The 26,015-nt window shown below is 48.7% G+C and overlaps 1 protein-coding gene and 1 gene segment (V, D, J or C); both read right to left on the bottom strand.

The window, feature by feature from the left end:
• Positions 1 to 1,332: 1,332 nt before the first annotated feature.
• Positions 1,333 to 9,233, bottom strand: LOC134808277 (keratin-associated protein 5-4-like). Its single transcript, XM_063792788.1, has 2 exons — positions 2,203 to 9,233; positions 1,333 to 1,659 (listed from the first exon to the last, which is right to left on the bottom strand). The coding sequence occupies exon 1, from the start codon at positions 7,487 to 7,489 to the stop codon at positions 6,512 to 6,514; it is 978 nt and encodes a 325-aa protein (XP_063648858.1). The 5' UTR covers positions 7,490 to 9,233; the 3' UTR covers positions 1,333 to 1,659; positions 2,203 to 6,511.
• Positions 9,234 to 9,333: 100 nt separating this feature from the next.
• LOC452781 (T cell receptor alpha chain constant-like) overlaps positions 9,334 to 26,015 on the bottom strand; it is a 36,093-nt gene continuing 19,411 nt past the window's right edge. Inside the window, 4 exon segments of the C gene segment in view lie at positions 9,334 to 9,881; positions 10,821 to 10,928; positions 11,802 to 11,846; positions 13,703 to 13,975. Coding sequence covers positions 10,822 to 10,928; positions 11,802 to 11,846; positions 13,703 to 13,975 — 425 coding nt within the window.

The following is a 26,015-nucleotide window of genomic DNA, read 5'->3' as shown; positions in this document are numbered from 1 at the left end:
CCACATGTCTGGCAAACTGTTAAGCGCCCTCCTGTTACTTAGGTTTCCCTATCATCGCTTAAAGGAGGTGGGTGGCATTCTTATTTTCCTGATGAGGAAATGGAGACTCAGCAAGTGTTAGGTTTGAATCTTATTTCTGTCTAGCTGAAAGCGTTTGGGTTAGGCTTTGAATGAGATAAATCATAAAATAAGCATGGGGATAATAATACTTCATACTGTGGTTATCCCAACAAAACGTAAGTGAAAATATCTGAATGTAATTGCTCTACAAATGTATCATTCCTTTCAGTGCTCACCAGAAGCTCTGAGGATTCCATGACATACTGCTTTTCTCCCTCAGCTGCACATCCATTTCACTGACTTTCAGCTAAAGCACTGTGGTGGCCAATGGCAGGCCTGGCTCTTCCTGGGAGAAGCGGAGAGACCTCCCTAGGAGCCCCCTTTGAGACCTGCTATTCAGGCCTGTTAAATCCCAGGGATAAACAACTTTGTTTTTAACTTTTAATTGAAAATTTCCCTCATGCGTGCGTATACACGCACGTCAAGAGGCCAGCAAGCTCCCGTATGTCTAACAGCTTCAATGATTGTCAAAATTTAACCCCAATCTAGTGTCAGGGTATAAATAAGAGACATCTGATGGCAGAGCTCATTCTTTCTGTTATTACTCCTTCCTTTAAATTTTTGCTTACCATGAGTTAAGTGCTACAGAAATGATCAGAACGGACAAGGTGCCTCACTTTCTGAGCCTTAAATTCCAGTAGGGAAGAGAGCCAAATTATTACATAAATGAAATAATTTTGTTGTGAGTGGAGTGAAGGAAAGAAACAGTAAACAATATAATGTGACAGTAAATGGGGCTGGGGAGGGAGCTGCTTAGAGTGGTTAGGAAGGACCTCTCTGACCAGGTGACCTTTAGGCTGAGATCTGACAGCTAAGAAAGAGTCAGCGAAGGGACCAGCCATGGGGAGTGTATCTGGATATTAGTTATCCCCATTGGCATATGCTTGAGTAGTGGATAAGTATTGCCTTGAGGCCACAAACATCAATTTTTTTTTTTTTAGATGGAGTCTTGCTCTGTTGCCCAGGCTGGAGTGCAATGGCGCGATCTCGGCTCACTGCAATCTCCACTTCCTGGGTTCAAGCAATTCTCCTGCCTCAGCCTCCCTAGTAGCTGGGATTACAGGCGCCCGCCACCATGCCCGGCTAATTTTTTGTATTTTTAGTAGAGATGGGGTTTCACCATGTTTGCCAGGCTAGTCTTGAACTCCTGACCTCAAGTGATCTGCCCGCCTTGGCTTCCCAAAGTGCTGGGATTACAGGCGTGAGCCACCGTGCCCGACAACATCAAATATTTATTGAGGGAGTGCCTCCTAAAGGTACAGAGCTCTGCCTTGCCATTCTGATCTCATCCTGAAGGGGGATCAAATCCATGCAGGCAGAGTCAGGAAGAGGGAAGGGCCACGGAGGCAGGAAACAAGACACTTAGTCTTAGGGGGCCTGGGAATGCCAGTCAATTCATGCTCCTTCCTCTGATGGCTGAATCTGGAACCACTTGGTGTTTCTGAGTCCACAGAGCTTGGTGGAAAGCCTGGGATCCGAGTCTGGTGAGGATCAGGGCCTAGTTCACCGTGATCCTGTGCAAGCCGCTCCATGTGCCTTCTGATTTGTAAAAGGGGAGAGAATACTCTGTCTACCACTTGGGTTTATCATTTTGATCGAAAGAGTTGATGTTTGCTTTGGTGTTGTACAGATGTAGGATATTGTTAATAAGGAGTCCAGATAAGGATGTCGTTTCACCCATTTCCCTTGGTAAATCACTGGAATAACTTGGGTCAGCAAGGATAAGGTGGACACCTTAGAGGTTGGTAAAAATAGAATCTTGCAGCCTCCACTGGAAAGAAGTCCCTTTTAAGGTTTACCTACTTTCCTCCCATCAAGGCTGGAAGCATGAAATGGAGACCAGGTGCTCCCCATTATGTAAACCATATTCCTTCATCTACCTAGACTCTCTTAGGTCCTGCCAGCCTTGTCTTCTTACACTTATATGATCTTCCTCTAATATTTTCCTTTTTTGTTGTTGTTGTTGCTAAATTTCATGTGGGTGGTTCGGGGAAAGGGTAGACTTGCACTCCTCCCCACTACTCAGTGGGATTTTAGGAAGGCTTTGAAAATGGGAAGGATCCTCCCCTCAGATCCTATCACCTTTGGAATGGGAACATGCCCACATTTCCAGAGCGAACAGACGCTGGAGTCCTCTCTTCTCAAAGGTGGCGAACCGTCCTGGAGTGATGTGGGGTGTTCTGGCCTGCGAGGAGATGGCTGCCCGCAGAACCTGCCCGCTGGAGGGCGCTGCAGAGGTCTGGCTCCGTGCTTTCAGATGTGTTCGGCCAGGGGCTCCAGGGGGTCCTTCTGAAAGCAGAGAAGCCCCCAGAGGTTGAGAGGGGAGATAAGACGTGAGCCTTTTCAGCTGTGATGTGGTGAGGAGAGTCAGGGAGGCCGTGAGCACTGTGGGGCCAGAAGTGTTGGCTTCTGTCAGAAACTCGGCCCAGCCTGACCGCTGCCTCCTGGCCCTGTCATTTCCCCTCCATCACGCGCTTCCTTCTGGAAGCCGGAAGCAGGAGGTGGGAAGCTGCGGAGGTAGTGACAAAATCATGGTGTAACAAGAAGCTCCTAGGGCCGAAGTGACTGGAGAGGTGGCCACACACTATGAGAAACACCAGCGCACCGGCAGGGCCTGGGGAGTTCTGAGCTCTCCCGGGCTGTGTGAAGCCGCAGCCAGCCCACTTTTTTCTCAGTATGGCAGTGCCATCTGACCTGGCCCAGCCCATCTTGTTCGGGTCATGCTTCGTCTTTCTGGGCATTCTGATGCATTCCCACTTCATATTTGCACTGGGATTTCAGTTTACTAAGCATTCCACACCCATTACTGCTTTCAATCCCTTCAACAACACTGAGAATAGGTGGGCAGGTATTTTTATCTCTATGTGAATAATAACACATGGGGACTCAGAAAAATTAAAGGCCCCAGGACAGAAGGCTAGTGAGGGGCAGTGACGCTTAGGGACAAACAACTGGTTCTCCTGCCTCCTGCCTGAGGACTCCTGCCTGAGGAGAATATAGTAACAAAAGCCTCTGTCTTGCAATTGCAGCCATTAACACATCTCTTTCATACCCACTACTCACTGGATTGTTAACTCCTTGAAGACAGAAACTCTGTGTGTGTGTGTGTGTGTGTGTGTGTGTGTATTTAATGGGAGCAGTACTTTCTTGAGGCATAATTACATGAAAATACACTAATGATGCATTTGATATATATATAGCCATCACCCAAGATAAAGATATGGAACATTTCCACCACCCCTGAAGGTTTCCTTGTGCCCCTTTTCAATCCATCCTTCTACCCCAGAGGCAAACAGTGCCCTAATTTCTATCACCTGTGATGCGTTTTGCCTGTTCTTGGACTTCATCTGTATGGAGTCATAGTTTGCACAGAGACTGAATCCCCAGAGCACGACACAGCCTGGCACATGGCAGGTATACAATGCCAAAGAAAGCCTGGTTCTTAAACTACCTGTGAGACAGAGTTCGTCCCACCGGGAAACTGAGGCGATGGGCGGTTAGTGACCTGCCAAAGGCACGAGTGTATGATGTGGTGGATCCCGGACTCCAGCCAGCCTAATTCCGAACCCAAGGCCTCCTCCGGGGCCCCAGCCCTCCCTGGGCACTTCCTCCGGGGCTCCGGGTGGAGCGGGTCTGACGATCCCGGACGAACAGCGCCCCCTGCTGCCGGCCCAGCCCCCAGCCCCTCCTCTCCTTTGGGGGGGATGTGACAGGATGACACAGGCCTTGCCCCCAGCGCAGTGACGGGCACAGGGCACGGACTTGTGGGATAAAAGTCACCTGCCCTTTTATTTTCCTCGGAAAAGAGCTTTTCCTAAACTTTGGGGGCTTTCTCTCTCCAGAATTAACAGACAGAGGGAGAAGAGGTCTTTTTGGTGGAGCGCTGCTGCCCCCATGCGGGTGGATGGCGACACTACCGAAGAGCAGGAGATCAAGCCTGGTATTTTTGGGTTTCAGGTTCTGCGGCTCCCCGAGACCTGCAGATTCCTGGTCTCCGGGTCCCTGGGTCCCGGACGTGTCCATCAAGGCGTCCATTAGGGCCATCACCTAATGGATAAGCATCAGGGTAAGGGGGGAGGTGCTATTGAGGGGGGTCCCTCAGAGAATCAGCCCTAGCTCTGTGTGGGGGCAGATACGGCCTCCCCACATCCCTCCCTCCCCAGAGACACTGGCCTGAGCATACGTCTTGAGGGTCTGCCCTGTACTAAGCAAGCGCTTAATCAGGTGAGATCAAGGTCTGATCTTGGCTGGTTTGGAGGGGCAGCAGAGGTGCGGTGAGGGAGGCGGCTCAGCGGTAGGGCCAGCAGCACCTCCCCAGCCTGCTGCGGGCCCGGTGCAAGTCACCGAGGGGCCGGCAGCCCCTCCCAGCCTGGCATGTTGGCCTTGCTGCACCTGCGGTTGGGGGGTGGTGTAACGGCCCAGCCTGCTCCCCTCGGCACGTGGCCTGGGGCGATGCTATCTCTAACTCAGTATTTTAAACTCTTCTTTCCAGAGGATGTGGCTTCTGTGGGAGAGCTTCAAAGGGTGCCCTACTTGCCCCTCTTGGTAACCATGACGTCATGGAAATGGGAGGGGACCGCCCCAGCCCCCAAACACCTGGAGGGAAGTGGGAGACTTTTTCCACTTCCTGTTCTACTTGTGGCTACTGACTCAATGTCTGACCTGTTTATTAATTGCAAAATATAGCTCTATGTGTGCTACCCAGAGAGGCCTCAGGCCTGTGTGTCTCTGTGTGAAAGGAGGCCTGCACTCCCCACCCCTCGCCGCGTTGCCCAGGTGGCCTTGACACAGACGCAGGGCGCTGGTGGTCCTGCAGCCTACCGGCAGCCAGAATGACAGCACTGGGTCTCCATGTGCTTGCTCCCCAGACTCATCCCAGTCAGAAGCTCGTCTTCCCACACATGGCTCACGGAGGTAGATGGGTTTTAGAGTAGGACTCATGGAGAAACTGAGGCGAACCCACATAAAGTGACTGTTGGCTCTGGACCTCAGTGTGGTCACACAGTGAGGTCAGACTCCCAGGTACCCTGCGTGATTTCCCACAGTCCCTGTCCTCCAGGCTTTGTTGGATAGATGTGTGCCTGCCTGGGGGCTGCCCTGAGCAAGGGGCCACCACTCAGGCTTTCCTTGCTCTGAAGTTCTTGACAAGTTACTTTAGCTCTTGGCAAAACTGTGAAACATTGACTCACCTGACCACTTCCTCTACTAATCCCCACTTTCCTTTCTCCTGTACTCCCCACTCCTCACACTCAGCTCCCCCTACCCAGAGCCTAACTGCAGGAGTCATTCACTTATTCATTTAACGGCATCTGTTGTGTGCCAGGCACTGTTCTAGTTCCTGGGGACTCATTGATGACAAGGGACATTCCCATCCCACAGAGCACACAGGCCAGGGGACTTCCACACCAGGATGGTACCTGATAATAAGGTGCTATAGGCCTGTCTGTATACGTGATCCCAGGGGAGTTGAATTTTATGTTTGGACCTAAAAAATAAGCAACTCCTTAAGACTCAGATGGCTGCCCCCAGTGAGGGTAGCAGCAGAGGGGTTGCTCTGTCAGAGCTGAAGACCCCACCAGGATGCTCTTGAAGCACGTGCTTGCACAGCCTGCCCTTTCTCCTGAGTGGCGGTGACTCCAGTTGCACTCAGAGGTCAAGTCTTCAAGTGAAGTTTCAGAGAGTCCTCTAGAATCTTAGGGCTGGGGCCACAAGAGCTCATTTAGTCCATTCTTCTGCCTTTGGGACTGGCCTGTGCTTAAGTCTTTTGGGAGAGTAGGGCATGTGTCCAGAGAAGTCCCTTCTACAACTGGCCTTAGTAACATGTTCCCCGCTGGGATGTCGGCCTGAGGTTGGGTCCAGGCTGGTAGAGCTGCAGCTGCAGCCCAAGGCCTTGGCTCGCAGGGTCTGTGGGTCTTCATGGCCAGTCTCTTCATGACTGTGTTTTCCAGGTCTCCTCAGCTGCCTATTCCCTCCAGGCTAAGCAATGCCCAGTTCCGTATAGCTGGGCCCTCTGCACTGAGGGGCTTTGCGGTGGTGGCGCTAGGCCCAGTGCTGCCCTGCCCGGTGGGCATAGGAGCCCTTCTCCTGAGCCTCCTCACAAGGCCGTTCTAATTCCCTCTGACATCCCAGGTGGGCCCTGGAGCCAGACATGCGAGCAGAGCAGTCGGAGATGGATGGAGTTTCTATCCCCACTCCCAACACTTGCTCACCCTCGACCCACTTGCTCCTGGTCCACCCCTCTGACCTCTGCCCTAACTGGCTTTAGGTTTAACAGCCTCAAACATGAGGGAAGGTTCTTGCTGAATCGAGGATCTCCTGGATTTAGATGGAAATTTCTCAGGGGTGGAGCTGAGGCTGCTCTCCGGATAGCCCCCTACCTGCCCGGGCCTTGTCATCCTGCCTCCCTGCTTGGGTGTGGGTGGGTCCATAGCCTCTGCTGTATCACCTTGCATAGATCTGCGGGCGGCCTTGGGGGACCAGTGACTGCTGGGCTTTGCTGCCTGAGGGCACTGGGCTGGCAGGCCTCCACAGGCCTCCAGAGGCCTCCACAGCATCCCGCAGGCCTCCACAGGCCTCCACAGGCTCCCGCAGGCCTCCACAGGCCTCCACAGCCTCCCGCAGGCCTCCACAGGCCTCCACAGGCTCCCGCAGGCCTCCACAGGCCTTCACAGCCTCCCGCAGGCCTCCACAGGCCTCCACAGGCCTCCACAGCCTCCCGCAGGCCTCCACAGGCCTCCACAGGCTCCCGCAGGCCTCCACAGGCCTCCACAGCCTCTCGCAGGCCTCCACAGGCCTCCACAGGACTCCACAGGCTCCCACAGGCCTCCACAGCCTCCCGCAGGCCTCCACAGGCCTCCACAGGCTCCCGCAGGCCTCCACAGGCCTCCACAGGCTCCCACAGGCCTCCACAGCCTCCCGCAGGCCTCCACAGGCCTCCACAGGCTCCCACAGGCCTCCACAGGCTCCCGCAGGCCTCCACAGGCCTCCACAGGCTCCCGCAGGCCTCCACAGCCTCCCGCAGGCCTCCACAGGCCTCCACAGGCTCCCGCAGGCCTCCACAGGCCTCCACAGGCTCCCGCAGGCCTCCACAGGCCTCCACAGGCTCCCGCAGGCCTCCACAGGCCTCCACAGGCTCCCGCAGGCCTCCACAGGCTCCCGCAGGCCTCCACAGGCCTCCACAGGCTCCCGCAGGCCTCCACAGGCTCCCGCAGGCCTCCACAGGCCTCCACAGGCCTCCACAGGCTCCCGCAGGCCTCCTGCAGGTCTCCTGCAGTCCGGGTCTCCTCTGAGGTTCTTGGAGGTGTCTATCTTTGACCCCTTCACTGCCGTCCAGGCTCTTGTCTCCTTCCCTCAGCCCTGTGACTTCCATGTCACTGCAGCCAACTCAAAGGAGCAGACCTGCCTCCCCAGCCACCCACACTTCCCTTGCCTGAATCTTTTTTCTATAAAACAAAATGAAGTACCACTTCAGGGGGAAAAGAAAGAGAAACTAACTGGCCCTCAGTTTTTAATGGTTGATAAAGGCTTGCTCTATTAACTCTCCCAGGGGCATTTTCATTTAATACAGGGAAGAGAATGCTTTAATTATAAGAAATTCCCAGTGGTGGAATCTCTGGCATTGTGTCAGACTGGTGAGGAGGTAGAGGCCCCCCAGAGCTCCCCGAAGGTGGCAAACCCCGCTTTTGTGAAGGTGGTATGGTCCTACCACGTGTGAGAGTGACCCTGCTGTGATGGAGGTCTGAGCCCTTTCCCTTTGGTGTTCTTTAAGGGGATTGTATTTAGGTGAGAGATGGGGCAGCTTAGAAAGAACTGGGGATTCTGTGACTCCCCTCAGTAGGGCTGACCAGGAGAAGGGACACTGGTTCTTAATTCTACAGGGGCCACAGAATCAGAGGTGCAGGGAGTGGGAGGTAGCCTCCAGTCCTACCCGACATTTCATTAAGTGTCAACACATAAGCCTGTAGAGGGGAGGGACGTGCTGTAGGTCACCTATTAAAGCTGGTACAGGTTAAGCATCCCTAATTCAAAAATCTGAAATTTGAAATGCTCCAAAATCTGAAACTTTTTAAATGCCAACATGATGCTCAAAGGAAATGCTCACTGGGGCATCTTGGATTTCAGATTTTTAGATTAGGGATGCCGAATTGGTAAGTATAATGCTAATATTCCACCCCCAGCCTCAAAAAAAAAAAAAAAATCCAAAACCTGAACACATCTAGTACCAAGCATTTCAGATAAGGGATACTCAACCTGTAGCTTCATCCCTATGAAAAGAAGCAGGCCTGAATTGTAGCTGAGAGGATTTATGTATTTCTGGCTGGGATGGTCAGACGCATAGGGGAACCATGGAGTTATTCAGGGATGGAATCCCCTCCCACCCTGAGCATTGGTAAGCCTCAGCTTTGGGTCTTGGTAGCTGTGCTTGCTGGGTGGATGGTGGAGTGGTCTCTAAGTTGTGTTCCCCTCAGCATCCATGACCCTGGGGAAAGGTGCTCTGGCAGCAGGAGTCTCAGGAGGGAGAGCGCAGTGAGCTGTGAACCCCAGGGAGCCCCATGTCTTTTAGGTGAGAGCTCGAGGCCTCTACTCTCCTCGGTCAAATCTCTGGGCTTGTGGGGAGACAGCTCATCTCCTTTTTTCCTCATTCTCACATCCGGGATGGTGGGAACATAAAGTCCTGCTGGGGTCACAGCTTCCTCTCAACCTTGCTCCTGGTGTCAGCTTGGGCACCTCAAAGGGCTGGCGTGGGGCTGGATCAGGCAGCAGAGTGGTGGGTGGTCCCCAGCCACGAATTTGTGAGACAATGCACAGTTTCAGTGGAAACCCAGTCTGAGAGGAGAGGCAAAGGAAATGCTCCTGGAGGGCAGGAGACAGTGGGTGGCATTTTGGGGACACTTGCTGTGTGGTCCCTGTCTGCCGCAGGTCTCTGCCACCCACGTGTGTGGGCTCCTGTTATGGGTGGTCCCGTGGCGTGGCATGAGAGTGGGAGAGGAGGGGTCCAAGCTGGTAGGTGGGTTTTCCTGGCCCTCAGCATAGCCTGCTAAGCGGAAGCTTTTAGAGGTTATTCCAAGAAGAGGTTGACTTAGGCAGCTTGTTGAATGAGGCTTCCTGGACAGCATCATAGACAAATGCCTTGGTTTTTCTCTGCCCAGCTAGTGATCACCAGCAAGCAGAAAATGACTCCTACCAAACCCAGTCAAACAGAGGCACAGTCTCTGCTCTTCCAAATCATTTTAATGAAGGCATCGGCAGCAGGACATACAACACGCCCAGATACACAGCATAGCAGGGCCTCGATAATGAGATAATTTCCCCCCACGTCTTGAGAAGAAGAATACTATGTATTTCTTTATGAACACTATTTAAAAAAAATAAACCCCTCACAACATTCTCCAGGACCTAGAGCCCAAGAGAACCCACTGAATATCCATCATCTGTGGGATGGCGGAGGCAGTCTCTGGGGAGCAGGAGGGAATGTGCACAGCCAGGGGAGGCTGCAGCAGCCTTGCCTCTGCCATGAATGTCAGGCAGTGACAAGCAGCAATAAGGGAACAGAGCGGGTGGCAGCAGTGTTTGGCAGCTCTTCAGCAATCTTAATCATAAATTCGGGTAGGATCCAGTTGGTGGCATTGCCGGGGGGGCACAGAGTTGGTAGCAGCTTTCTCCTCCTTGGGGGTGGGAGAGTTCCCTCTGTTTGGAGAGGGAGAAGAGGGGCAATGCAGAGGAAGGAGCGAGGGAGCACAGGCTCTTACAATCTTGCAGATCTGGAATGAGGAAGAACAGAAGTCAGGCTGGACACTGAGGAAGACCCAGGACTGTTAGGGGTGTGATGGTGATGGCTCTGTTTGGGGCTATGTGGTAGAGTTCTAGGAGCAAATGGACCCTGGAGTTCTTATTTTTTTTATTATTTGAGACAGGATCTTGCTTTGTCTTCCAGGCTGGAGTGCAGTGGCACAATCACAGCTCATTGTAGCCTCAACATTCCAGGGCTCAAGCAATCCTCCCATCTCAGCCTCTTCAGTAGCTGGGACTACAGGTGTGCACCACCACACCTGGCTAATTTTTTCACTTTTTGTTGAGGCGGGGTCTCCCTGTGTTGCCCAGGCTGGTCTCCAGCTCCTGTGCTCCTCCTGCCTCTGCCTCCCAAAGTGCTGGGATTACAGGTGTGAGCCCCCGCACCCAGCCTGGAGTTTTTTTTGATGGTGATGGAACAGGATGCAGTTGTCAGCAAGATGACTGGGGACCCTGGGGGAGGAGGGTGTGGAGACTCTAGCCAGGATTAGGGTGTAATATGAGTGTAATGTCTTCTTTCTACTGAGCTAAGAGAGCCGTACTGGGGAGAGAGGACATGAGGAGGTTACACGGTGAGAGAAGTACAACACAAGGCATGTGGTGTACACAAGTGTCTCTCTTCTTCCCCTCATTAGCTGTGTGGCCTCAGTTTCTTCGTTTCTAAACAACTGTTCTTCCTACCTCATAGGGGAGAAGTTCAACTGAGGCGGCTGAAATGAGGATATTTTACAGCGTTTCAGGCCATTATGATTGCACAAGAGGAATTTGTAACAGGAAGAAGTAGGAGAGTTTGGTGGGCTCAGGCTTTGGACTTAAAAGCAAGACCCTGCAGGGAGGTTTGCTCTCAGAGCTTAGGATGCACCCAGAGACCCGCGTCCCTAAACCCCGCTCCCAGCTTCAAGGCCCCTCACCTCAGCTGGACCACAGCCGCAACGTCATGAGCAGATTAAACCCGGCCACTTTCAGGAGGAGGATTCGGAACCCAATCACTGACAGGTTTTGAAAGTTTAGGTTCGTATCTGTAAAACCAAGAGGCCACAGCGGTTATGAGCTTGCATGTCCCAGGCCTGCATGGCCTGCAGGACACACCCACGGTTTTCCCCAAGGCAGAGCAGGCTGGGTGGGGGAGGCCTGCGGCTCCTGCACCTCCTATCCCTTGCAGCTTCTGTGCATATCCCCCTACAAACAGATTCTGTGCATTCTTCCACGGCCAACAGTATTGTGTTTCAAGACAGAAACACCGACTAGACTTGGCTCTTATTTTATTTCTGAGCCCTTCTGGGGATGGGGTAGGTGCTCAGAATTTATCATCACAATCCCTTGGGTCCAGATGGGCCCCTTAGTGAGTTCCGCTACCACAGGAAGGATGACTCAATAAGAACAACTCAAATGGAAATGAATATAGGCCCAGGGTGGGTGTGAGGAGTGGCAGGGGATTCTTGAGAGACAGGACCATTGCCCACAGCCTATGTGAGTACTGTTGCTTGTCTTGAAAGAAGGCAAAACCTCTTGACTGTCCTCAGGATGATCTGATTAGTTTAGGGCTATCCCTAAGGGACTCAGAAATTTCACAGCTGGGCCACCCAGAAGCTCTCTCTGGCTCTCTTGACAGTGGAGCTGTTGAAAGGAATACAGAGGCCTAGGAGAGAGTCCTTGGTCTATTGAAGCTAGAAACTCATCCTCAAAGTGCTTAGAATGGAAAGTCAGAGATGGTGAGAGGGATTCAGGAGAGACCCCACCCAGCTCTGGGCAGGTCTTGAACCGCTGTTTCCATTCCTCATCATTCATTCCCACATCTACTAATTTCTTCTCACTCCCTCATCCAGGCAGGGTTATTGCGGGTTCATCACTTCCGCAATCCTGTGCAAACCCAGGCTAGACCCCTGTCTTACCTGTTTCAAAGCTTTTCTCGACCAGCTTGACATCACAGAGACTTTCTAAAAGGAAAAACAGACATTCTTTCAGCATCCAGAGCAGGCTGACTCTCCCACCCCAGACCTCCTAGTTCTTGGGCAGGTGAACAACTACAGCCTTTCCATGCCTCCTTGTGGAGAGATCTGGAGGGAACTTACAGCATATGGGCACCTGCTAGGGAGAGCCCCTGGCCCTGGCAGGACTGATACCTCGGCTCCTGGACACCATTTCTATTTACTCAATATACACTGTTTGTACAAAGTACATGTTGCATGACCCTGGCCACATGTGCCATCACACATAGACCCTGCTCTTGCCTGGCTTCATTCTGGAGTCCAATGGAGGCAGCGAGGCATACACAGTGACAAGGGCCATAAAGAGTATAAACAGGTACTTTCATGTGTTCCAAAAAGTTTTGATCCCTGCACCCCAAATTTTTTCCTTAGTTTCTTCTTAGTAAACGGCACTATCATTGACTCAGCTGCTCAGGCCAAAATCCAGCTGCCTTCCTTGATCCCCTCTTTGCTTTCTCATCCCTGCATGGTTCTACCTTTGAAACCTGAATGGTGTTGGTTACCTCCCTGCCACCACCCTGCCCAGGCCTCCATCATCTCTCTGCTGCAACTGCTCCCTTTCTGCTTCTACTCTTGGCTTACAACCCACTCTCCGTACAGCACTCAGATTGATCTTTAAGAAAAGCAGGCCGGGTGTGGTGGCTCACGCCTGTAATCCCAGCACTTTGGGAGGCTGAAGCGGGTGGATCACCTGAGGTCAGGAGTTCGAGACCAGCCTGGCCAACATAGTGAAACCCTGTCTCTACTAAAAATACAAAAAATTAGCTGGGCATGGTGGCGGGTGCCTGTAATCCCAGCTACTCGGGAGGCTGAGGCAGGAGAATCACTTGAACCTGGGAGGCGGAGGTTGTAGTGAGCCAAGATGCACCATTGCACTCCAGCCTGGGCAACAAGAGCAAAACTCCATCTCAAAAAAAAAAAAAAAAAAAAAAAGAAAAGAAAAGCAAATTAGGTGTCCCTCCCCTGCTTGAAGCCGATCAACAGCTTTCTGGCGTACTTAGAATACTGTCTGCCCTCTCATGGCCTAGAAGGCCCTGTGACCCGGCCCTGCCCCCTTCATTCAACTCATGCCTGCTGCTCTTCTCCTTTCTCATTGAGCTCCTGTCCCAGGCCTCTACAGGGTCCTCTCCCTGCCCTTGGTAGGGCTGGTATCTTCAAGTAGCATTTCTTCAGAGAGCCCTTCCCTGACTTTTGTCCTGAAGGTGGCTGTTTTCTCAACCCTGAGTTAAAACACATTCCAATCTGAAGTTATTTGGACTTTTCCCAGCTGACAGATGGGCTCCCCCAACTAGAATGGTGCTTCCTCTGGGCACACCCCTCATCTGACTTTTTATTCCTCCACTTCAACACCTGGTGCATTCATGTGCCGGCACAATCAGTGGTTGGTGGGTTAATGAGTGACTGCGTGAGACTGACTTAGTGAGCTGGGAAAGATTTTTTGGCAGACAGGGAGAAATAAGGAGAGGCAACTTGGAGAAGGGGCTTAGAATGAGGCCTAGAAGAGCAGTAAGGGGCAAACAGTCTGAGCAAAGGCAGGCAGGCAGGAACTCAGTTGGAGAGACTGAGGCTGGGCCAAGTGCCCTCTCCTGCCACCTTCTCTTCATCTGCTTTTTTCCCGTGTCATTCTCTGGACTGCCAGAACAAGGCTCATTGTTTCTTAGTAAAAAGAGGGTTTTGGTGGCAATGGATAAGGCCGAGACCACCAATCAGAGGAGTTTTAGACATCATTGACCAGAGCTCTGGGCAGAACCAGGCCATTCCTGAAGCAAGGAAACAGCCTGCGAAGGCACCAAAGCTGCCCTTACCTGGGCTGGGGAAGAAGGTGTCTGCTGGAATAATGCTGTCGTTGAAGGCGTTTGCACATGCAAAATCAGATTTGTTGCTCCAGGCCACAGCACTGTTGCTCTTGAAGTCCATAGACCTCATGTCTAGCACAGTTTTGTCTGTGATATACACATCAGAATTCTTACTTTGTGACACATTTGTTTGAGAATCAAAATCGGTGAATAGGCAGACAGACTTGTCACTGGATTTAGAGTCTCTCAGCTGGTACACGGCAGGGTCAGGGTTCTGGATATCTGTGGGACGAGAGGATCAGGGTTAGGACATGATCTCATTTCCCTCTTTGCCCCAACCCAGGCTGGAGTCCAGATGCCAATGATGGACAAGGGCGGGGCTCTGTGGGGCTGGCAAGTCACGGTCTCATGCTTTATATGGGAAATAGCATCTTAGAAACCAGCTGCTCGTGATGGACTGGGACTCAGGGACAGGCACAAGCTATCAATCTTGGCCAAGAGGCCATGATTTCAGTGAACGTTCATGGCCAGGCCTGGCCTGCCACTCAAGGAAACCTGAAATGCAGGGCTACTTAATAATACTGCTTATTCTTCTATTTAATAGGATCTTCTTCAAAACCCCAGCAATATAACTCTGGCAGAGCAAAGGCAGGCATGGGAAAAAGGCCCAGCAAAGCAAACTGTACATCTTGGAATCTGGAGTGGTCTCCCCAACTTAGGCTGGGCATTAGCAGAATGGGAGGTTTATGGTATGTTGGCATTAAGTTGGGAAATCTATCACATCACCAGGAGATTGCTCTCTCATTGATAGAGGTTTTGAACTATAAATCAGAACACCTGCGTCTAAGCCCCAGCGCTACCGTTTACTCGATATAAGGCCTTGAGCAAGTCACAGCAGCTCCTTATATCTCAGGAATTTCACCTGCAAAATGAATATGGTGCCTCATCCACCTTCCTAGCCAGGCTCCTCTGAGAAAGAAATGAGAGCTTCTCCATATAAACATCTATTTAACTAACTGTAAAGTACCAAACAAATGTTAGTTGGAGCCATTGACCCTGCCAGAATATGGCCGTGATAGAGTGCTAGTGAGTCATGCAGAGCCACAGCGTCTATCCTTCACCCTCAGAAAGCAGGAGCTGCTGGAGGCTTTTCCTTAGTGCTGAGACTCATTCTTTAGTATTTCCGTAGGATTTTGTGTTTTTAATGTGACTCTCATTGTTTATTCTTTCCGACCTCCTGCCTTTTGAGGAGGAAACAGAGGTTTGCTGGAGGATTAGCATGTTGGGGCCACCCAGAGAGTTTCCAGCAGGGTGGGGATTAGAATTTCCCACCCAGTGGTTCTCTGCTCCCACAGCCCCTCACATGCGCACAAGATTTCTCAGACCCTGGTGATTCCCCGACAGTTGCTGAGCCAGCCATGGTGGCCTCGGCAATGCAGACATCCAGCTGGATCCAAAACCAAAGAAATCAGCCCCTGGGATGCTGAGTGGGGGCAGAGCTGCCTGCAGCATAGGGCTGTCCCTGGAGCAGTGGAGCAGGGGTGGGCTCCATGGTCAGAGGGGAGAGACACCCAGAGCTTTGGCTCCAGAGGATTCTGCCTACTTCCCTCCTCATACTTGGGCAGCCTGACATCACTCTGGGTGAAGGCCCTATGGCATAGTTCCTTTGCTGGGAAGGGACAGACAGAAAGCCATTAGCTCTACCAACACGTCCCCCTGATTGTTAGTCATCAGTGGGGGTACTGGACAGCACTGCAGAGGGGGAGAGGAGTCTGGAAGTGCCGATCCTCAAGGCAGGGGATCAGGGGCCACCAGATGCAGGTTGGCTTTAAAGAGGAAAGGGGGTGGACTTGTGGGGCAGAAACCCAACTTTGAGTCCTGGTTAAACACTCACTCAAGTCCTGGGGCTGGTGGGTGTCAGACTGGAGAAGATCTAGGCTGCTCTGACTAGTATAATAGTCTCTAGCTACCTGTGGCTGTTGAAATAAAAATTAGTCAATGTGAAATAAAATGTTTTCAATTAAAAATAGAAACTTCATTTCAAGAGCTCAATAGCCACATGTAGCTGGTGGCTATTGTATGGGACAGTGCAGATTGACAGAACATTTCCATTGCCACAGAAAGTTCTATTGGACACCGTTGGTCTAGAAAGCGCAATGCCACAGAACACAAGACTCTGAGAAATGGCAACAGGGGCTGAGTTAGAGGTACTTAATTTTTTTTAGCCTTTTTATCCTTTCATCCCATGTACCTTTTATACTTTTTATCCCCATGTACGTCTAGTTCAACCTTATCTCTTTGCCACTTTTAATTTGGAGGTGTTTAGGGGTCTGTCTGCCAGAGTCCTTTGGGGAGAGACATCCTATTCTACCCTAGTAAGAAAAACACATCCCATCACTGATGATATCAGAAGGTAGGCTTGGCAAGACGGAACCAATTTTTTGATGTGGAAGTTCAGCTATTCTAGATCCTAAGCTGTCCTTTAAATTCAAAATGAACTGCAGAAGCACATGTGCTCTAGTGCTTTAGGTCCCTAGGGACACAGCAGTGATTGAAAGCTTCCTTACCATTAAATCTGTCCCCTGTATTTGGGCACTAGGGATCCAGAAATCAGAATTAGTGACACTCACTCTGGGTCCCACTGAGGCTTTAGTGAGCATCAGGAAACTGTGGGCACGGGCAGACGTACGGGGAGAAATGGAAACTCTGGTTGCTTTGCCAAATTGCAACTGGGAGGTAATACTTTCATACCATGCCCAGTGTCTCTACTACAGAATCCCTTAGGTTTCTCCTCCTCTAAGGTGTGGGATGACCCCTCTCAGAGCCCACTGAGGAAGGAGAGGGGAGGTCTGCGGCACCATAGCTGGCTGCTCTCACCTTCACTTCTAGTCTGCATCTCTAAATCGGATTCTCAGTTTCCCAACGGCTGGCCCTGGCCCTAATTTCTGTATTCTGTTGAATGCTCTAATATTTCCTTTTTCCATGCCTAAAAAGACATCTTCTCTGATTACTTTTCAACCAATTTTATTATCAGATGTATACTTAGGCTACTTTGCATGTGCCTTGATTATTCCCAAGATCATGCCTTCTTTCTTGTTGTTCCCTATGCCCAGAACTTCCCTTCTCTCCTTTCTCTGCCCATACAGATCTTATCCATCCTTCAGGGCTCAATGAATCCTTTGTACCACAGGAAACTTCTCAGTCTAGGCCAACTTCTCAGCCAGCACCCTATCCCCTCTGAATCTCTATTGTGTCCATTGACATCATCAACTGGTCAATACTAAAATAGTTTTCTGGCTGCTTAATTTACAATAGTTCAGTACCTTTGTCTAGTTTTTATACCACTTGAGGACAGGACAGGAATCTATCTCACATTTCATACTCAGTCTAACATTTTATAGAGTGATAGTCACATAGAAGGCATTTTACAATACCCATTGAATGATTAAAGTCAAATTTTAATGTGTTTGACCTAGAGAAACATGAATATTCAAGATAGATAGTGATGCTTTTCCCTTCCCAGACCTCTGTAAGAAAATTAGTTACAACATCTACAGCAAGCCTCACCATAGTAATAAGTGATATCTCCAGAGAAAGGATTAGTGACACTGGCCCATGGGGTTGCACGTGGTGCCACCTGGGATGACTCACCAGATATAATGAATACATGAGTCCCTTTCCCAAATGTGAGTTTATCAGTTGTTCCTCCAGTATTCACACCATAGGTGACACCATTGCAGAAACTCACAGGACCTACCTATTACTTAAATAAGAGAAACACTGATCTCCCCCACAAGGCAGGAGAGCAGGAGAATCATACTCCTAAGAGTTAGACCTTCTTCTTTTTTTTTTTTTTGTTTTTTTGAGAAGGAGTCTTGCTCTGTCGCCCAGGCTGGAGTGCAATGATGCGACCTCAGCTCACTGCAATCTCTGCCTCCCGGGTTCAAGCAATTCTCCTGCCTCAGTCTCCCGAGTAGCTGAGACTACAGGCGCGTGCCATCATGCCCGGCTAATTTTTGTATTTTTAGTAAAGATAGGGTTTCACTGTGTTAGCCAGGATGGTCTTGATCTCCTGACCTTGTGATCCCCCCGCCTCGGCCTCCCAAAGTGCTAGGATTACAGACGTGAGCCACCACGCCAGGCCTAAACCTTCTGCTCTTTTGCACTGAAATTTTGCTTCTGATACGAAAGTTCTCCTCCTGTTCCATTCTGCTGTGGTTCCCTGGGCTGAGGTTGTGACTTCATATGATTTCAATAAACCAATAATTCAGTAGAACAAAAACCTCAATTCCAGGCAGCAGTATCTTGGATACGTTTGTGGAAGGTTCAGGAGTACTCGCTCATTGCCTGCCTCATGGTTCCTAAGGTCCCAGCCTAAGGATGATGTCTGCAGAGCACTGAGTGCTGGATGGGAGGATTTTCTGGGGATGGGTGGAAGAAACCATTTTGGAGCCCACAGAGGAAAATACCTGGGTTCAAGTTGGCATTTTGGACAAAGAAGAAATAGTTGTCCATCCTCCCTTGCTCTCCTGCTTCATTCTACTTACCTGGCCGGATGCTCAGTCTGGTCCCTGATCCAAAGATTATCTTGGAAGCACTGCTGTACCCCCACTGTGGGTAAGGTCTTTGAGATAACCTTCTTGATGCTAATCTGCTGAAAGCCACTGGGGTCCCAGAGCAAGATTCTAACAGGCTCCTTGGGTCTTTGTTGCTTACATTTTTTATTTCCCAAGAAGCGATTCTCCTTTCCCTTTACGATAGTGTAAACCTTAGTATAAGCAAAGCCTCAATAATAATAATTATAATAATATTTTAGAAAAGCTACTACTTATTGATCACTTTTTACATTCTGGCCATTATCTCATATTATTATGATGTAGTTATAGTCATTTTGCTGTTGAGAAAGTGGAGGCTTTATTGAAAACAGCCAGTGAGAGTAGAGCCCAGATTTTCCCCAGGTCTGTGGGCCTCCCTCTGCATTGCTGCCTCTATACCTTGTAATTGCATGTGGTATACTTGCCGTTCAGTTAGGGGTCTGGGCCACTTTTACCCTTAGGAGGAAGCTGAAAACTCTCCTAACTCCAGAGAGGAAGATTCTATGAGTAGGGATCCCCATACCATGTTTATTAGCCAATCCAGGGAATTTAGCTACATGCTGCAATAAAAGAGAATTTGTGTTTGCCATTAACTCATCTCTTTCCCCCAAGGGCACTTAGCTAATTTCCTGAATGTTCAGATTATCTGGTGCCGATATTATCAGCTTCGCTTGAAAGCACTCATTATTTGGAACTCTTTTTATGTTTCTATAAATTATTCTGCTCAGATTTTCATTTACGCAATTGGCTCTTGGCACTTCTGTGTTTCATATGAGAAATGGGAACATTTTAAGTCACCAAGAGAGCTTGTAGGAATGGAAAATGAGTGCTTCTCAATATATCCCCAAGTTTGCTATAAATCATCACCTGTTTTCTCATAGACAAGTGGTCAGTTCTTTTTGCACTGGTCATACTCACATGGGTGTACAGCCAGCCTGGTCCCTGCTCCAAAAATCAGCTTATTGTAGCCACCAGAAAACACACAATCAGATGGTGCTTTACAAGAACTCTGACCTGGGCAGGGCAAGCCTGGCTGGGGCACTCCATCTCCTGCCCCTGTTTTCCAGGCTCCCCCAAGTCAAACTTTCTCTGACAAGGGAGAAAAGTCTCACCTACCAGGTCTTCATTCCTCCTATTCACTCCTGAAGATGCATCAGAGGCCTCATTGATGCTGATTATTTCTTTCTAATCCTCACGAAATAGCTTCATTTTATTTCGGCAATTGTTGAACACCTATGCAACTGTGCAGCAAATGCTCCAGCCACTGTCGGAACAGCTCCGGGGCAGATAAGTTGCAGGCGTCAACATGCAGGATCTACGATGCCCCAACACTTTGCAGGGTTTCCCTACTAGAAACAATGGCAACTTTAACGCCTTATTCCAAATGTGAATTTTTGGTCTTCTTTGTACACACCTTTCTAACACAACTTGGAGCTGTATATTTCCAAGATGATTCTGCTCCTAATGGAGAAAAGTTTCCTTAGAACAAATCTTTTCTAGGAGGTCTCTCAAGTGGAGACAGACTTCATATATGTATCATTAGACCTCTTTCTTTTTTGCTGCTAGAACTCATTTGTACTGCTTACTTATCGAGATACTGTAAACCTTCCACCTCTGATCTCTGGTTCTTGAGAAATATGATAGGTTTCAAGCTTTATAAATTCAGCCTGAACCATGGCTGAGAAGAGGCTTTGATGAAGCACACATATGAACAGATAAATACAGAGGTGCTCTTCCCTGAGAGATGGGCCTTCTCCCACCACAGACATCTGGATGGATTCTGCAATCTCCTGGTTTTGAGGTCTAACAACTCTCTCTGTTAGAGAATATTTGTTAATGTATAAATCATAACTCATCTAGCCAGAAGGCATTTTTTTCCCCACAATCATTTGTTTGGTGACACCTATGTGCCAGGCATTGTGCTGAGCTGTAGAGCTGTGAGGATGAAAAAGGGTCCTGCCCTCATGGAGCTTAAGGTATAGTGGAGGATGTGTGTATGTACCAGGCAATGAGAATTGGAGGCTAGTCATGTCTTCTGTTGTGCTTCCATTGCAACTTGCATGTACCTCCACTATGACATGGTGACAATGGGCTATAGTTGTCTGTTTGCACTCTGAGCTCCCGGATGGCAGAGACCCTCCCTCCTTCCCTGGATGGCAGAGACCCTCCCTCCTTCCCTCCTTTCCTCCTTTTCTTCCTTCTTCCCTCCCTCCCAGTCCTTCCTCTACTTCCTCTCCTTTCTTTCCTTTCCTTCCCTTCCCTTCCCTCCCATTCCCTTCCTCACACTTAACATAGTGCTTGGAATAAAATAATTGTCCAATAAATATTTGTTGAATACATAAACCCTCTAAATATTTCCATTCGTTTCTAATGCAGTTCTGTTATCTTCTTTTATTAAGACTATTTCATTTCTTCTTTAATTTCTATATGGTTCATTTTTACAAACTTTTTGTTATTTTTATGGCATTATTTAGGCTCTAAGTTCTTCCTGTATCTCTCAATTGGATGTGCAGTTTTGAGAAAGTGTGTCCAATGCCCAGAGTCTTTGGGAAGCATAATTCATCACCTTTCATGAAAACTAAATGGAACAAAAATAAATCTTTTGGCATAATCAGTCACAGTTTCTTTTCTGATAAAGATCTTTTGTCTCAAAGGAATCTGTCTCTGCAATGATGAAATGGCCAATTCCCGTTGGCAAATACTACCGTTAGAAAACAGGCTATTAAGCTAGTGGCTAGGAATTAAAATTTCAAGATATTCAAGCCTCATAAAGAAACATGAAAAATTAGTTCAGGAAGTACAGATTCATCATCTAAGAAAGCAGAGTAGGGGCTTTCTGTGTCTTTGGCCAGAGCCTAAGTTTGGGTACTTACTTGGTTGCACTTGGAGTCTTGTTCCACTCCCAAAAGTAAGTGCTCTCCTGCCCGTGTCCACACCCTGGTACATCACAGTACAAAATCCTGCCCTCTGCCAGCTGGGGGCAGCTGCCCATGACCCTCATACACTCACAGTTTCTTGGGAGAAAAACTTTTAAGCAGCCTATTCTATGGTTTGATGATAAATTTTTCTTTCTCTCTAACTTTATGCCCAATAAACAGTCCCCCTAAGTTTCTCCTTCCCTCCCTGCCATACCTGTATTCTGCCACCCAACCCAATGACTCTGCTGATCTCTTCAGAAGTGCTGAGTCACCATGCCATGGTCACTATGGTAAGAAGGCTCAGGATGGGCAAACCAAAGGCCAAACAGATGGCCTTTGAGGTGTGAAGTCTTCCTTCACAGAATGCAGGAGGCATGGTGGTGGCATGGTTAATAACAAGGCCCTAGAGTCAAACAGATTTGAGTTAAACTCTAGCTCTGTCATTCGTGGCTATATAATCTTGGATAAGTTACTTATCCCAAGCCTCTGTTTCCTCACCTGTAAAATGGGCAAAATATCGGCTACCTATTATTAGGATGTGTGTAATCACTGAATGAGAATTACATAAAAGACAAGAGAATGGCCACTGGCACATGTCAGGCATTCAGTAAATAGTAGCTCATAATGGGATGATTCCCAGCAATGCTTTACACTGGGGGAAAGGATGAGGCTTCTTGCAGCCAGAAGCCCAGAAATGCATCCCTGTACCATCCATTCCAGTACCACAGAGTGCCTCAGCACCCTGGCTGGTATGCTCTAATTTAGGGGAAGGTATCTCACGGATTCTAGGGGAGGTGGTGACAGAGTCTCAGGCATAAGAGACATAGGAGTGAGGGGGCAGAGTAGACCCCTTGGTTGCCAAGAAGAAAATTCTGTTTTAGAAACTTAACCAAGAGTGAAGTCTTTTTTCACAACTTGGGGATTTGTCCTCTGAAATCATTGTGCAAAACCCTTGTCCGGCACAGCCTCAATCATCTCATCAGACCTGACACTGATAGTTACTCCCAGGCAACAAAGGACTCCTTTAATGATGGAACAGATCACAACACAAACTCTCACTACTACAGTATCCTTCCGTAATATAATCTGTCTGCAAAATTTCCCTTGATCATTTCTATAATACTTACACGGTTGAACAATAAGGCTGGTTCCTCTTCCAAATGTAGGTATGTAGCTTCCTCCTGATGCACACAGTGAGGACAGCCTTTGATAAAACCCATTTCATGTGACCTCCCTCTACCAATTGCCCCATGGTATTGGGCAACATCCTGGGAAACCCTCCTGAATACTCTCTGAGTTGTAGAAAGTCTCCTACTGCTGTCCTTAGAGCCCCCGAGTGCTGGAGCCTAGGGGCGGGAGCCAGGGGCTGGGGACTGGAGAGCTCTTTGGCCCCCGTGTACCCCGGGGAAAATACCACCTTCCCATCAGCAGAGAAGCAGGGCAGCAACTCCCCATGTCTGCTCCCAGCACCCCAATACAAACACCACACTCTGCTTGCTTGGGGCAGACATTCTGAGGGTCTGGCTCTGCTACTCTTTAGTCAGATGCAAGGAGTTTCTGAAAGTGCTGCGAGGACAGAGAGCAAAGGAAATTTTATGTGACGTTTTTCCTGAAGCTGTTCTGCCCTCCTTTTCTCAGAGTGCTCCTTGTTCTCTTTTCCTTTCCAGAGCTCTTTGGCACTTCCCACTCCTACTCTTCTTCCTATGGGAGACCCTGGGGTTGGATTTCTGCATATCCCTGTTTGAGGCAACACTAAATCCAAGCAGGATTTAGGCACTTCCTGTGATTTGTGCTTTCATCCTTCCCTCTTTACCACCTGGAATTAGGCCAAGGCATCCAAAGCCCTTGGATTCCTTTATTTCTAATGACCTTGACTCAGACAAGGCCCTGCCTCTGTGAAACCCTACAATTACAGAGAAAAAAGTCACAATAATTTCCATAGAATTTTTGAAAGATGGGAGGAAACAGAGACCATGCTGTCTACTTCAGAGATATGAAAACTGAGGCTCAGGGAGGTCATGGCCTGCGCCACAGTCCTGAGCTGGGGCAGGAACTCAGTACTTGGTTCCCTAGCAGGTGGGCACTGTCAACACTCAGCTTATCTCACACTGGGTTTGAGGGTCACTTAGCAAAGAGCTGTGTGGCTCCACCAAACTCAGGGTGGGAGTAAAGGGCTGGGGCCCCTCCACTGCTGTGCACTGACCATCAGCACGGTCTTGGACAGATGCTAGACCCTGGCATCAGGCCCCTCTGCAACATGAGCAAGATGTCCCCATGGTCCCCTCCAGCTCTCACTTCTGTGGTCCTTTGTTCAATCTGAAATCCAGCCTCAGGGAAGATCAGGGGCAGCTTATATGAGAATGGGAGTGTGGTCAGTGGAGATGCAGAGAAGGGGAGAGTGAAAGAAACCAGAGACAGGCAAAGATTTGGGACAGTGGCTGCCTAAGATTCTTCGATATAGCACTGATGAATGGCATGTCCTTCCCCTGCTCCCATGGAAATATGATAAGAGGCTCTCCAGCACAGGGTAGGGATGGGGGTGGCTGTGGCCATGTGTGCAGGAGGATCCCAGCTCACTTACTTGGTATGACCACCACTTGAGTTCCCTTCCCAAAAGCGAGTCTGTTGTTCCCATAGTCACACTGTGTAAGTGTATTACAAAAACGTCCTGGTTTTGCCCACCCCTTCTCTGAAGACACATCCCCTTCACAGTAGCTCTAAGATCTGGAAACCCTGAAAGGCGGATGCTAAAGTTTTCCTTGTAATGGGTGGTTTGAAGACTTGAAGGAACCTCCCTAAAGGGTATAAACAGCACCAGACCCCACTGCTACCTGTTGGCCTTCATTTTCCTCATCACAGCTATCAATAAACACAGCTTTGGCTATTTCTCCTTTGGGAAAAACAGAATCTTCATAAAACTTCATGAAAAACATTGTATCCTACATAGGCTGGGTGGGTGTGAATATTTCTAAAGATACCAGAGAGCAGGCGGGCATTTTCCTACTTCATCTGCCATGCCTGAGAAGAAGGTACCATTTTCCTAGGGACATGTGCAAAAATGTATTTTTCACCTTGCCATAAATGCACACTGTGCTGAGGCACATGCTAAAGACATGCCTCGGCATGACTCAGAGTCACTGCATCCTCTCGGGGCTGAGTGAGAGTCTTGGGTGACTCACGCCTGACTCATTCCTGTTTCTGTCCTCACCCCGCTCAAGGATGCTAACTGCCAAGGGGGCTTTTGTCCTCAAGAAAGTCAAAGATCTCAGCACAGAACAGACTCAATTCCGTTTCCAGAAACATATTTGGGAGAATCATGTGTGTTCTCTGCCAAAGAATGCGGCTGTGCATGGTCATACCTGTCCTGTCTCCAGCCATCAGGAAACCCACCCCCCTATCTTGGCACATACACATATAAATTGTTGTTAGACTTTTTATTATGAGTGCTTAGTTTCTCTGATAAGACTGGAAGTTCTTGAGGTCAGAAGCCTAAGATAGCTTAGGGTTTTAAAAATTCTTTTCTTTGTTTCTTTCTTTTAAAACCAATGATGATTCCCTGATTTGTTGATGATACTCAATAATCATTTACTGAATTGAACTGACTTTTACTGTGCATAATTATTGGGACAGGGAGGCCAGTTTTGGGAGAGGTTAAAAGCTAAGTATACTCTGGGTAAATGTGAGCTGCAAAATCTAAGTGCTTAGGCAAGGAAAAACCAAGGAAGCATTTCTAAGAGAGATAATAAGAAGGCGGTATAAAAACCAAAACATCGTGAGGTGCATATGACCCTCAGCAGAGAGGTGGGAACTGACGAACAAATAAGAAACTTGACTCAAAGGAAATTCAAAGATTTCTCTCCTGATATCTTGACAATAATTCTCCTTAAAGGTAAAAATAATAATATGGCAGAAAATGTATATTTGAAATTAGCAGCATTGTTATGATTAATAAGAACAAAATAGTAGTAATAATAATCTATTATAGACCAGAATAATTATATCCATATATGCCCAATATTGAGGATAGGGCTACACATTTCTGCAGATTTGACTTACTTGGACTGACCAGAAGTCGGGTGCCAGTTCCGAATACGAGTTTCTGAAAGCCTGTGTTCACACTCTGACATAACTCTGTACAAAATGGGACCCTGTCACCGGGCCATAGCCTAGGATTGCCAAGTCACATGCAAGTTAGTTACTAAGGGTGTTTCTACGTCTGCATGCGTGTACCAAAGTGGTAGGAGGCATCTAATCTTACTATTTAACCTTAATTTTCCTAAGACCATTGGAAGATGACAACAAATCAGATAGAACCCAACTGAAGATTCTGCTTTGTATACCGTGGGTTATATAAAAATGTCACTAATATTCAAGTTAAAAAAGTTATTAATATAATTACAGAGTTTCAGTTCTAGATAGGACCTAGGGAAGTTTTATCCATCCACACTTAACTGTTTGTTATTATATGTGTTTCTTGCAAGAGTGATGCCCATGGATACTGTACAGTGCAACATTATTATTGCCAATGTGTCTTCTAATTTAACTAGCAGACAAAACTATGTCCCCTTCCCCCCAAAAAGAAAAAAATCAATGAAAACAGATGTTCTTCAACTGTAATATAAATCAGGTTATTTCATGGAACTTACTTGCTTTAACAAATAGTCTTGTTCCTGCTCCAAAGATAGTTTTGAAGCCTCCAGTATTTCCCACAGTGATTTGCACTGCGACAAAATGGGCCATTTCCTTCTCCTTCCATTTTTACACTACAGCTGGGGAGCAGGTCTAGGGAGCCTATACTAAGGTGCTAGT

Source organism: Pan troglodytes, chromosome 15, assembly GCF_028858775.2.
Source record: "Pan troglodytes isolate AG18354 chromosome 15, NHGRI_mPanTro3-v2.0_pri, whole genome shotgun sequence".
Classification (NCBI taxonomy): domain Eukaryota; kingdom Metazoa; phylum Chordata; class Mammalia; order Primates; family Hominidae; genus Pan; species Pan troglodytes.
The sequence above is the reverse complement of the archived record's forward strand: the minus strand, read 5'-3'. Positions and strand labels throughout refer to the sequence as shown.